This window comes from Opisthocomus hoazin, chromosome 2 (genome assembly GCF_030867145.1).
Source record: "Opisthocomus hoazin isolate bOpiHoa1 chromosome 2, bOpiHoa1.hap1, whole genome shotgun sequence".
In the NCBI taxonomy this organism is placed as follows: domain Eukaryota; kingdom Metazoa; phylum Chordata; class Aves; order Opisthocomiformes; family Opisthocomidae; genus Opisthocomus; species Opisthocomus hoazin.
In genome coordinates, this window is record NC_134415.1 from 25,450,386 (window position 1) to 25,463,211 (window position 12,826).

The 12,826-nt window shown below is 43.0% G+C and overlaps 1 protein-coding gene across 1 annotated transcript in view; it reads right to left on the reverse strand.

Moving 5' to 3' along the window:
* Positions 1-6,936: 6,936 nt before the first annotated feature.
* The window catches only part of PKDCC (protein kinase domain containing, cytoplasmic), a 36,836-nt gene continuing 30,946 nt past the window's right edge, over positions 6,937-12,826 (reverse strand). The window contains exons 6-7 of the mRNA XM_075412911.1: positions 10,990-11,163; positions 6,937-8,157 (exon numbers count right to left, since the gene is read on the reverse strand). Coding sequence (XP_075269026.1) covers positions 8,072-8,157; positions 10,990-11,163 — 260 coding nt within the window. The 3' untranslated portion in view covers positions 6,937-8,071. The remainder of the gene's footprint in view (positions 8,158-10,989; positions 11,164-12,826) is intronic.

A 12,826-nucleotide genomic window follows, 5' to 3' on the forward strand; every position in this document is an offset into this window, starting at 1 on the left:
AGAGAAAATTTGACATTAAATATATTTCTTGGATAATATACTGGATGCTTCTGAAGTCTACACTGAAGCATGAAGTGATAGTGTCTGCTGAAGCCATCAGTTCTTATTGACAAGTCTGGTTAAATTATCAGGTTGTATGTAATTTTATTTGAGTGTAGGAAAATGAAGGTTATAGCCAAGAGCTTGGTGGGGTTTTCTTTCCTGAGATGATGATTTATTCATTTTGGCTTCAATAGCTATGGTGTCAGGCTTATTTTATATTTTTCCAACTTTGACACTTCAAACATTTGATTTCCCTTTGCAACTTCCAACCTAAAACATGTTTCCCATTATAGATATTCAAGTGACTGCCTTGCACACACTGACTCATGAGGCTGGTTTTTATTTTCACAAAATATATAACCTTATTTGAATAAAATACAGATGGTGTCCAATACATTAAACACAGCAAATTTGCCATTCCCTTCTTCATCCCCTCTGAATTCCGTTCCCCAGATTTTCTGTAGCTGTATGAAATCTTATCAGCCTCAAAAGCTCCGAGAGGACATGGCAACAGAAATTTGATGCCATTTATATTGGGTTTGCTACAATAAATTATGTGCAGGCTTTTAATTATTAGCATTTTTCTGTATGATTCTGCATTTGGAGCTCTGCTTTAAAGTGGGATTCATGTCCCTTGCAAGGTACTGAATAGTCAGCTTCACATGGCCCTGTGGTGGAGTTTGGATTAAGGGCATTCGACATGGAACATGGTACCAAATAACCTTCCTTCCTGACGACAGCTGGAGGAGATTCACTGGCCTCTTACATCACCAAACAATTTGGAAGGAACAAAAATGCAATACACTAATAGTATACTAAACTAACTGAATAAATCAGTAAAACCTGCTGAAATTAGTTGAAGAAAAATTGTCCTGGGTTTGCTATAAAAGCATAAAGGTTATAGTATACATACATAAAAGTTACTCAGAATGCACAAGTTCCAGGTTTTTGAATAAGATTCTGTCAGCATCACTAGATGGCATTGGAGGGTGCTTTATCTCATCATAAGAGAAAGGTAGCTTTAGTCAGCATTCAGTAGTAATTATTATTAGGAACACTAGTAGATAAGGAATTTATTCCAAGCAAGTTGAAGGCATGTTCTATGCAACTTTGGTAAGGGAACCACAACAAGAAGCAAGAACCAAGGCTGGCTGAGCAGTCCCTGCATTGCTGCAATTTCCTTTTGTCACACAGACGGAGTCCACCATCTCTGAGCTAGAACTGGAAGACTGAAATTCAGATAGAAATATATTGCCAAGGGTACTGAAGAAACCAAGAACTGATATTACGTGGGCTGGTGACTTCAGAGAGGTGATATCCGTTCCTAAGATTTAGGGTGGAATTTTTGGTACTGCATATTTGGCTTTCCTCCACAGCAGATTATACAGATATTTATTATGTAAATGATATCTCTGTTTTTCTGACACCTTTTCTTACTATATAGTTTGCATGTCCATTTCCTGTGACTTTTAGAATGAGATGTGTTTGCCTTCCTGTGATATTTTTGTTTAGTATCAACATCCACTTTGGAATTACTGCTAATTTTAGTCATCTACTCTTGCCCATTGATTGTTACTGCAAAGAAGTCGTGCGGTGTCAGCTGCACCACAACTACAGTGGTTTCTGAACTGCAAGATTATTGTTACACTTACAGCATCCTCTTTTATTCATACTCTCCAGAAGCTGGTAAAAAGAAGCAAAGAGGAGTTTGTTCCCATATAAACACATGATTCTAGGACTACATATCAGAATAATTATAGGTCATGGAACATATGTCGCAATATCAGGCAGCAAAATGGTGATTTCTTTTCACATCTGCCAGCTTGACCCACAATCTAAGTCATTAAACTTTTCAGTTCTCCAGGCAGACTGTGCAGAGTCTGCTTGCAAATTCATTGCCTCTACAACAAAGTGGGCATTATTTTTTGTCTCTGTAATAGTCTCTCTGCTTAAAGAGCTGTATGGAATCTAAATTCTATAATGAATCAGAAATCAGAGCTGTATACGGGTGAAAACCTGACATTTAATTGAAATGTTTCCGTTCTTCAAACAGGCTTTAGTTTTGCCAGTCTTGGGACTAAGGACAGGATGGTCAAACACGTAGGGATAGTAGCGTTCGTGCTGACCAACCGCTTGTGTCGAGGAATGAGGTGAGACCTGCTAGCAAGTCACACAAGGTTGTTAATAGGTCATGAACTCGCACAAAGCCAAGATCTTGTATACAATGTTAAGTACACCCACTTCTGAAAGTGCCACTGTGCCCCTGGTCATCTATTTGTCTGACTGACTGCCCTGCGCTCCTTCTGGTGTATTTATAGAAAGCTGCAATTCACAAATACAAGTTTGCACCATTATCTTCATACATGTCAGGTACTCGTAATATTGAAAACTGGAAATGATACTTAGGGCATACTTGAAGTCAGCAGAAGGATGATAAATAAGAATGGCATTATACCTGTTACACAGTAAGTGTAAATCTGTAGAACGCCTTTCCTGAGATTATTTGTTAAATGGCGTGTCTTTAATGTGCTGCGCCTTGCTAAAGCTTCCATCTTAAAGTAAGGGAACTGTTCATACCGTCATTGTTTAACTCTCACAGAAACCTACTCATGTGGCTCACAGACACACGTACACGTGTGTATACAGGGGAAAAACAGTGTGGTTTTTTCTCATTTCTATGGTCCAAACATTCAGATCCAAGAGGCAGGTTTTATTTAGTTGCTACTCCATAGCTACTTTAAAATCTAACAGTCTGATTCTGTTTTGTGTGAACATCAATCAAGGATTAACAGAATTATACTGGTAAAATCAAGCTAAGTAAGATCAGACTCTGGCTTTATCATTTCAAGTAGCCACCGGATAGTTTTGTCTTCCTTCTCAGCCTCACAGTCATTTGCTGAAAAACTGTGGTTAGCAGAGATTTTTTGTTTACAAGCCGCAATTTCTAATAAATGTGTTGCTTGCCCTCTGGCTTGACATCAAAGCCAGTTTCATAACAATGGTGGCTCCTACTGAATTATATTTCCCTTCAGTTTGCACGGGGAAGTGGAGCACCTATTACACAAAGGCAATTGTTGACTGCATGCAACTACAAAGCGAAAAGACAGAACATTTTGTTTCCTTCAGCTTTTTAAAATGCAGCTCTTAATAGCATCCATGTCAACTTGAAAAAAAATCACTCGTACTTACTTGCAGGCAACTTAGTCGTTAGAGTTAGAATGCCAAGGTCCTGGTCTGTGCTGCAGGATGGATGTGGACCCTGCGTGCCCTGGGAGCTCTCCGAGGCTCTCAGCCCAAAGTGGCTCGCTCCTGCTTAAAACTCAGAGAGAGAGAAAAATGTTTTCTTAAAAAAAAAGGATCAAATGGTCACATCTCAAAAAACATTAAGCAGAGTATGATTGTGAAGTCTTTATATCCTGCCTGCTTTTCACAAATCTTCCTCTTCTTCTTTGAGCCCCGTTTTCTTCTTTCTGCAGTCAATTGATGAAAACTTCACTTGAGTCTTTTCAATCCGAATCTGTTTGACTTCTTTCAACAGCATTTCACATTTTGACCAAAAGGTTAGGGATATGTTTTCCTGGAAAAACTTGTGAACTGTCTTGCTGCTTCATTTTTCCCTTTTTTTTTCTTTTGCCTCCCTGGTAGTAGGTTTTAGTGAGTCTTCAAAGAATTTAGTACTAAAGAATACAAGATAAGGCGCTCTCTATCAAAGTTTGAACATCCCTCTATTCATATATTTCTTTCTGACAGGCAACATAACAATCTCTGGATGTTTGCTGTCACCTTCCATATGCTTTGAATTACAAGTCCTCTAAATCATTTGCTTAATCTAAATTATTATCAACAAGAGTGTCTTTTTTGCTCTAAATAGCAACAGTGCATGAAGGCGTGGGGCCTTATAAACATTACTAGGGTCAGCACCCCACATCCACCAGTAGAAGTGAAATAACAGTATATGTTTTACCTTCTCCTTGCAACGCCTGCCTCCCGCATGTCCCCAGGTTGGAGCAGGCTGTGGGAGAGCAGCAGTGCAGGACAAACCCGGGGGAGCTGCAGGGTTCCATAACCATAGCAGACAGAGGCCACATGGGGTAGCCATGTTTTCCAGAATGCTTGTCTGTGACTGACTGATTAGTCACCAAGTCTACTTCTTTGCTCACCTGGTATGAATGGAAGGCTGCATTGACTTCCCATGAGCTGTGGTACAAGTTGCTAAGATGAATTTTAGAGGTAGCGACAAGGTCTTCACTGTGCACTTACCGTGGTCAGGTCCTGCTCCAGGACAGCAGTCCCCAGTGGTTGCCACAGCACATGCAGTAAATGGCAACAGGAAGACCTGCCTTCACTCCGAGCTGCTGTCCTCCCTGCAGCCCACTCTGCCATCCTTCTCACAAACCTTACGGGAAACTTGGTTGTCATGGCTGGCAGAAGTACCAAGCAAGACGCCTCAGTGAAGCAGGGAGAGGCAGAGCAAAGCACGTTAGGAATAGTCATACATACTTACATTAATCTCCATTATCTCATATTGGAAAAACGTGTTTCTGAAATTCTTGTGTCTCACTGCCCATTCAATCCCCTTCAATCTCCCTTCACTATACCAACTTACCCAAGCTCCTCGGCTGGCAACAGGGCCAGGCCACTCATTTTCAGGCTTTCTCGTAGGGTGATGAATGCTCGAGGTGATAACAGTAATTTCACCACAGATTCCTCTTAGACGTGACGCAAGTTGTAACAACCTGTTTCTGGAGCTGAATACATGAGACTTCAGCTTTCCACTTAAAAAGATGCATTGAAGTTGGGGAGAAAGCTTCGAAAAATGACCAGAGAGAGAACAGTAGGCTCAGACAAGATACAGAAAACTAGAACACTTTTTTATTTTGGTCTAAGCAAAGACCAAAGTTCCTAACATGTCTTCACTACATCCCCAGGATGTCACACCAGAGATGATGCCGAGCAGTGCCTGTTTCATTGTCCGGCATCTGTTCCCAGTAGCGGGGAGAGCGTCACCCCTTCCCCAAACTGTCACAGAGATGGAGGGTAGCTCCTGCAGGTGCTCTGAGCCGCAGCCTGGCCAGGCCATTGCGGCACTGGATGGGACCGAACGCTCAGCACAGCCCCTCGCAGAGCCGCAGCACCCACCGCTTCATGGGGCTCTCACTTCTCCAGATGAACTCAACATCCTGTTTAGCACTTCATTTTGTGCATAGCTGATTGGTTTTTCACTGAGGAAATATATAAGCTCTCCCTGTTCAGCATGACACGTGCATAAATATGTACACACATACACACAGGTGCCTGCACACACCCAGAACTCAGTCATTTAAAGCCCTGTGGGTGTCTTCTTTCATGTTTCTACCCTGTGGCTTGAGGAAGCCAGGAAATGTAAAAAGCAGTCAAAATGTTAGAGGAAAAAAAACAGATAGAAATGCCTTTTCCACAGAAGAAGTGGAGTAGCTCCCAGGCTGACTGGCCCAGGCCTGCCAGCTTACTTTGTGCCTTACTTCCTCCTCCTCCTCTGTAGCTTCTCAGGGGTTTCCATACCACAAGCGCCAGCCAGGCACTTTGCTGAATCAGACCCATTGCTGCCAAAGACGCTTTCTCCCCATAAATTTAGACTTTTGCCAGTGCTTATTACAGCTATTAAATTCACTTATTGTAGTATCACACCTCTCTGATTAAGATGTTAATCAGCATTTCCATTGGAAAGCCTTACTCTCAAAGAGTTATAAAACTGCCTGTATAAAGTTGATTACTGCTGAAATCTAGAATCCAGCTTCTTGGCTCGCGGTTATGTTTCTTTCTTGCTTACTTGATCTCTGTTTGCAAAAGCTGATGTAAATTGGTTTGGCAAGTTTGTTTGATTCCAGAGATAAACAATTCCTGACTTAAGAGGCATTTTTTTTCCGGTGCATGGAAAGTGACGGAATGAAATTATCCTAAGTTACCTGCCTACAACATTAAAGAATTACCCTGATTTTTTTTTTTCCTTTTAAATGTTGGTATTTTTTACCTAGGGATGCAACTAAAGAATTTAACCGTTCACATCATTTTTAAACACTGAGTATTTTTGGAGCAGTATACAGTGCTTAACGGTAAGGCAATCACAGGAGGTTAAAGACTTTTAAAATACATACCAGCACCTCAGTGCCAACAACCCATATCACTTCAACGAACTGTGCAGTATGTGTTGGCATGATTTATGTAGCAATTTTAAAAGAATCTGTAGTGTTTGTTTATTACCACAGCATGATTGATGGGTTCCTAACTGCACAGCGACACAATCAGCTGAGCTATTACGGCTGGTAGTTTGATAATTTGTGAGTTACAGCCGTTACAGCGTGTCATTTCAGTCCATTGCCAGAAGTCGTTAGGGTGTCCGTGACCTCAGAGAAACCGCAGTGAGACGAGATCCATTGCCAATGGCGTCACCATCTCTCCTGCATAGTCACACAGGCTATGAGCATTTCTGCCCAGCTTCCTTGGCCCTCCTGCTCTCCTCGGACCCTCCTTGGTACAGCCCAGTAAGAAAAACCACCATTTAGCCCGATGAGTAATTCCTTCAGGTTCTGCTCTCATCCTCACCCTTCCAAATGTTAGAAGGCTGGTACCGATGTGACTCAAACTACAGAGGAAGAAAGGCTGCTCAAGCCCTGTCTTCTAATGGTCACTTGCTTTGCGACAGGCAACTGTTTAGAGAAAGCCACCACATACCCCTAGAAACACCCCCCTCACCAGGAGCCACTGGAAATACCTCAGTTCCTTCCTGGAAAAAATATCCCAGGCTTAAGTTTACATACAATACATTATGCCTAAGTTTTCACTGGAAGAAGGCATTTATTTGCAACGCAAAAAATCGAGCATGAAAGAAATCATATTAATCTTTTATTTTTTTTTTACAAAAATAAACAATTTGAGAAACAAAAGCACATTTTTTTTCCTGACTGTACAAACTACAAAACAGTATGACATTGGTCACTTTAACATTTACTTTATTGCTTTCACTGAAAGCAAATTCTCTAGACACACCATGCCTGTAAAATGCATTTTATATAGAATTAAGGCTAGCATTCATCTGCAATTATTAAGGTCATTTTCTTCATCCACTCTAAGAATTAGCAAGCAGTGCCTTAGGAAACCAAGGATTTGATGATCAAGAATACGAATAACTGCAAGATAGTTATTAAGCTAGCACTGTTCTGCCAGCTGGATTGCTTTGCCAGTCTGTCAAAGATGTGGCTTCCTGAACAATTCAAACTCCATTCAACAAAAGTCTTAAGCACAGGCTTAATTGTAAGCATATGCTTAGGCCTATCCCTATTCAGCAAAGCACTCGGCACTTGGGTAAGTCCCTACCCTTTCAGCGGGACTATTCATATGCTTATGTGATTGGCTAGACCTACAAAATGGCTCTTTTAAATTAAAAATGAAACTTTATGATAACATTGGAAGCAAAAATGAAAATTAGCTACAGTCTTGCAATTCTAAACATAACCAGTCCCTTCCTTTTGACAAATATGCCGGCATTGCATATTTGATAGCTTTAACACAAATGCTGATTGTCTTCAGAAACGTTTGCTATTCAGCTTACAACCTGATATGCTTCAGTTAGTCTGTTGTGATTGTACGTGCCCAAATAAGTATCAGCGCGGAGGATACAGACTTCCCATAGAAATGATCAACTTTCATCCCTGTGCACACATGCACAGGTCAGAAACATTATGCTAACCTTGGTTAGAAAAGCCAGAGCTGCCAGCTGATTTATACCCAAAATTATATCCTAGTAGTGTATCATACTTGTACTTTGCTTTTTTTTTAAAAAAAAAGTCACATTTTCAAAATGTTGTTTTATTGCACATCCATCCTGGTCATGCAGGTTATTTCTTTAAAGTTTTGTTTAGCACTCTATAGATTAGAATGAGTAATAGTGCAATTATCTCTCCGGCCACAGCCACCTTATACCTAACAGCTGCCTATATTTATACACAAACAGCTCTTGTCACTCACGAGTCAGACTGAGCCACTTTAGCTGTCAGTCTGTCACCTTCACATATGTTATCTTGTCAGGATCAGGCACGATGTGATTTGAGGCCATCTTGAAGAAGACAAGCTGTCGACCTGCACCAAGTAGGAAAAGGCAAGAAAATAAAAATGATTAGAAGCGATAAGCAAAAGGTTGCAAACTTTCAAATACTGACATTTCGTATTCTTCTTCAACCTATGCATTCTTCACCCAACCCGAGACTGAACTCTTTCTTAACTTCACCTGGTCTGAAACTGAAAAGCTTTTGTCTAAAATGACATTGATTCTCCCCTGCTGTGAGAGTTATATGCTATAAGACTATGTTTACTCTTATCTAATTATGGTCAAGATACGGCTGCACACAGTAAATGTGTTAGGAAGGAGAGGTCTGAAAATTTTAATATAAATTTCACATGATCTTTAAAAAACGTACTTAAACACTCTCCCACTGACAAAAACAGGCTTGGGTTCAGGGCATTCATTCGATGGTACAGGAGCATCATCATCTTTGCGTGCTTGAATCTTTGCAAAACCGATCAGCGCAATGCATGTGAAACGCGACTTTCTCTGAAATAGCTCCAGCCGATCGCTGCGCAGCTCTGGGTTTTAAACAAGCGGGAACACGGTTGCGACTCCTCACACAAAAAGCCGCAGCAAGCACTCAGCGCCTGGGCAGCGTCAGGCACCTGCCATGCAGACAGCCAAGGCCACCGGGGGCTCAGTTTGGTGAGGTGTCGCTCCGCGGTGCTCGTGGGAGCCGCGGCACGGCTCTTGTATCTCCCCACGCTTACTGCCCGGGCCTGACGCGCATCCCCGCCTCTCGGTGGGTACCCGCCATCCCACGGACCCGCACTCTCGCTGCCTCTCCTTGGAGCAGAGGCCACACAGAGATCTTCCACAGCTACTCAACCTCTGCCTTCCCTCTCGCTGAACTTCAGAAAGCCAAAGGCTCTTTACTCCCAGCCTGCCTCTCTAGGGGGCTCCCATAGCGCTGTTTTCTTCAAAGGTATCACACAGCAAACGGGATGCCTCCACTATGGAGCAAGCCTCCACGCTGCAGATTCCAGGGACTCAAGCGCTTGTGCATCAGGAATGACACAGTATAGGAAATTATAAATAAGACTAGAAATATTGCTGTTATGTCTCATTTGCTTTTAATATTATAACCTGAGACAGGAGCTGCTCTAAACTTCCTATGAATTTCCCGCTGCCATAATAATTACTTTTTTAGTATATTAATTAACTCCAGTAGTCTATCTATAAATAGTCTGACACAATGACCTGGCAGTCACTTGTTAGCCACAGGCAAGGTTAATACAAAATACTTTTTTCTAGGTTCCATGGGAGTCTCTCTTCACACCTCCCAGAAGATCAAGAAATGCAGAAAGCCATAGCACTACAGTGCCTAAAACACTCTGAAACACATGAACTGTCTGAAGTTTCTACTAGTTTGTGATCCTTTCAGGGCCGGGGACCTGTCCTGAGAAATAGGCATGTATATGAGCCCGGCTTTGGGGTATGTTTATGTTGCTCAGCTAAGCACAGCTAAAGCACGCAACTGCACACAGGGTAAATTTTGACTTTAAGGTTAAGGCATGTTGTGATCGCAGACGTACAGACAGAAAGCTGAGCCTCAGAGCCTAAATAATTTGCCACACCAAAGCCTGTGGCAGTGCAACAACTTCCATCAGCCTTCCCAAGGTGCGGCTGGCATCAGCCACCCTTCCTCTCAAGGACAGGAGCCGGAGAGCCAACCTGGCCCTCACAGAAAATGGCAGTCACAGGCAGGGAAACCGCCCTACGTGTGTGGGGACAACACATGGCAGAAAAAAACTCACCCTGACTTCAGTGGGGGTTTTACCTTGGGGGAAGAGTATGAAAGAACATGGATTTGGTGCACTGCACCTTACAGACAGAAACATGTCTTTTTTAATCTGTCCTTCAGGGAGTGCCGTGTGCCCGGGGGAACACTGCCAGCCGAGCCGTCCGTGGCCAGGCGCAGGGGCACGTCCTGGGCACGCAGCAAAGGCTGCAGCACTCGGCTCTTTGAACTCCCCAGCCACTCCAGAGCTGCTGCTACCAGAGATTTTTATCAGAGATGTGTAACATTTTTGTTTCTCATACTGCTCTGGAATTGCCTGAAATAGGCAGGAGTCTGGTGCAGAAGCAGCGAGCCAGGGCCAATTCTCCGCTTGATGTCAATCGGCACCGACTGCCTGCCTGCAGGGGAACCACACTGGGACTGCCAGGCCCGCAGACCTTTTGGAAAACATATTTCTCTTTTCAACGAGTGTATTCTGTCAGACAAGAAAATGAGTTGCGGTAGCAAATGGGATTTTCCCCTGGAAGTTCTACTTCTAATTCTATCTGGTTTTAAACCCTCCCTCCTCGCTGTCCTTTCGCCAAAGCCCTGCTGCTAGAAGCAGAGCGTGCCGCCCACCAGCGGCAGGGCACCTCTGACAGCAGCCAGGAAGTCCCAGCTAGATGCACGGGAGAACCTGTTTGGTTTTGTGTCAAACCACAACAACCACATGGATTGAAAAGATTTATTTCAATCCAGATGTTGGACCCCGTCCTGCACACTTAACTGCAGAAACAGGTCATGGGCTTTTGTTGTTGTTTCTGCTGCTGTGTTTTAAAATAAAATTTCAGACCCCACGGTTTGGAGACCCATGGTGCACATGGCTGCAGCCCTGTAGTGCCAGCTCCTCTGAGTCCACCTGCAGGTTCCTGCTCCCCTGACAACAGGCAAAGTGAAGCCCCACCAAAAATCAAACCACCTCAGCCGGAGCTTCGGAAACTTACAGCTGCTGGTGGTGGGTCCCACAGCCCAGCACAGCACACCCCCCAGACTGTATTAAAACACCTAAAGCAGCCAGTATACCTGACTCGGATGCTGTTTCTGCTCCACAGCATCCGCGACCTACCTGTCCAAGTCGTCTGGTTAGTTAAGACGAAAGCTTTGCACTGGGAGTAGCTGTCACAGATCTCAATGGCTTCGCTGATGTCAAACACGGAGAGGAGGCAGGCCTTATGGTGGTAAGATGGCCAGCATCTGTAGTTCTCATCAGGAATAAAAGCTTCAGGCACCCGCCTGTACTCTGCAAATAACCACAGCAAAGCATTCGTTTTGAAAGCTCTAGCAAACAGCTTGTTTTTAACAGGCAAGGTTTATTCTAACAGCTTAGGAGCAGGATATATGACGGAAAAGGTGACGGGCTAGACTGTACCAGTCCTGGTTTACTCCCAAATGTGTTTATAGCTCTGCACCTTACTTTCCTTTTCCTTTCCTCCTTTCTTCTTCTCAGCTTTTTTTCCAGAAAGCGTCTGTAAATAAACAGTCTGTGCACAAAACCCTTTCCCCTTCCCCACTGCGTAGGCGAGGCTTTGGTTTTATTAGGAGTTTTACAGGAAGAATGTCCCATTGAATAAACAGCATCCACTTGAATGAACTGACTCACTGTCCTACTTCTTCACAGTGAGCGGGATTGTCGGGGTGAGACCCGACCAGGCGTTCCCAGCCCTCCCTCTACCTCAGAAGAGCGTGCTATTTTCCTCTGGCTGCTTTAGAGAAGGAAGAAAAGACAGGCTTTTAATTAAGCAAACTTTTTTTGCTTGCTTGGGTTAGCACAAAAGGGGAGTCGCTTGATGGGCCTCCGAAGAGAAGGGGAAAAAAAAAAAGTAGCGGGAGCATGTCAGCGTGGTCCTCGCCCAGCACCTCCGCGCTGCCCTGCCGATTACTCCTCTCCCTTGGCTGCCGTTCAGTCTCACTTGCCTTTATGAGCTGCCTCTTGTTCTCTGTTCACAGCTCCTCTCACTTTCCCAGCCACTGACGGGGATTTCTCTAATGAGTGCATCAGCAAACCCAACTAATCATTTATAAACATTTCTATTTAGCCTCCAGACGCACAAATTGATGGTTCCCCCGTCTCTCCCCCCCATGTCCTATTCAAAAAATAAATACTTTCTATATTTCTTCTAATTGTATCTATTATAGAAACCAGAGCTGCCTGCCCTGACTCACAGCCTATTCTTAAGTCACTTCAGTTCAGGCATTTTCTGCCTGACATTGCAGATTCAGCCTCCCAGTATTTCAGACAGCACATTGTACGAACACCACCGAGTCAAAGGCAAGTGTGTCTACTACTCCAAACTGCCAGTATTTCAGCTGGGAAGAGAAGTACACATCCACAAGTGCTTGTTCACACCACACAGTCTGATTTTTTTTTTTTAAGCCTGGCTCATTAAAAGCATTGCATGAAACATTCACAAACAAGAAGCAAAATCAGAGTTGATCATGTCCCACTTAAATCAAAAGCAAAAAGGTTTCAATTAATTAAAAAAAATGCAGACTCACACAGACGAAGGAAAAAAAAACAAAATAAAAATGCAGTTTTACATTACAAAAGATCACGTCTCCATCAAAAATATGTATGCTTTTCTTCTGAAGACAAGTCAGAGCATAAATCAAACTGCTACTGGCTGGATAGGTAAAGCCCCTCTTTTTTTTTTAAATTTCTGTATAAACTGTACTGTACAGTGTAACAATTGAATGTAACAGAATAGTATTGTCTTATCTCTGTAGGGTAACTGCCAAGTACCGATTTGTACCTCACAGCCAAGGTCAGTAAAATGGTATGTGCAAATAAAATTAAAAAAAAAAAAAAAAAAAAAAATCAATTCACCATTGTCAGCACCCTACACATCTATCTGTATCAGTGTGCGTGCCACGTTGACCGGATATAAAATGTGACTATTCACAAC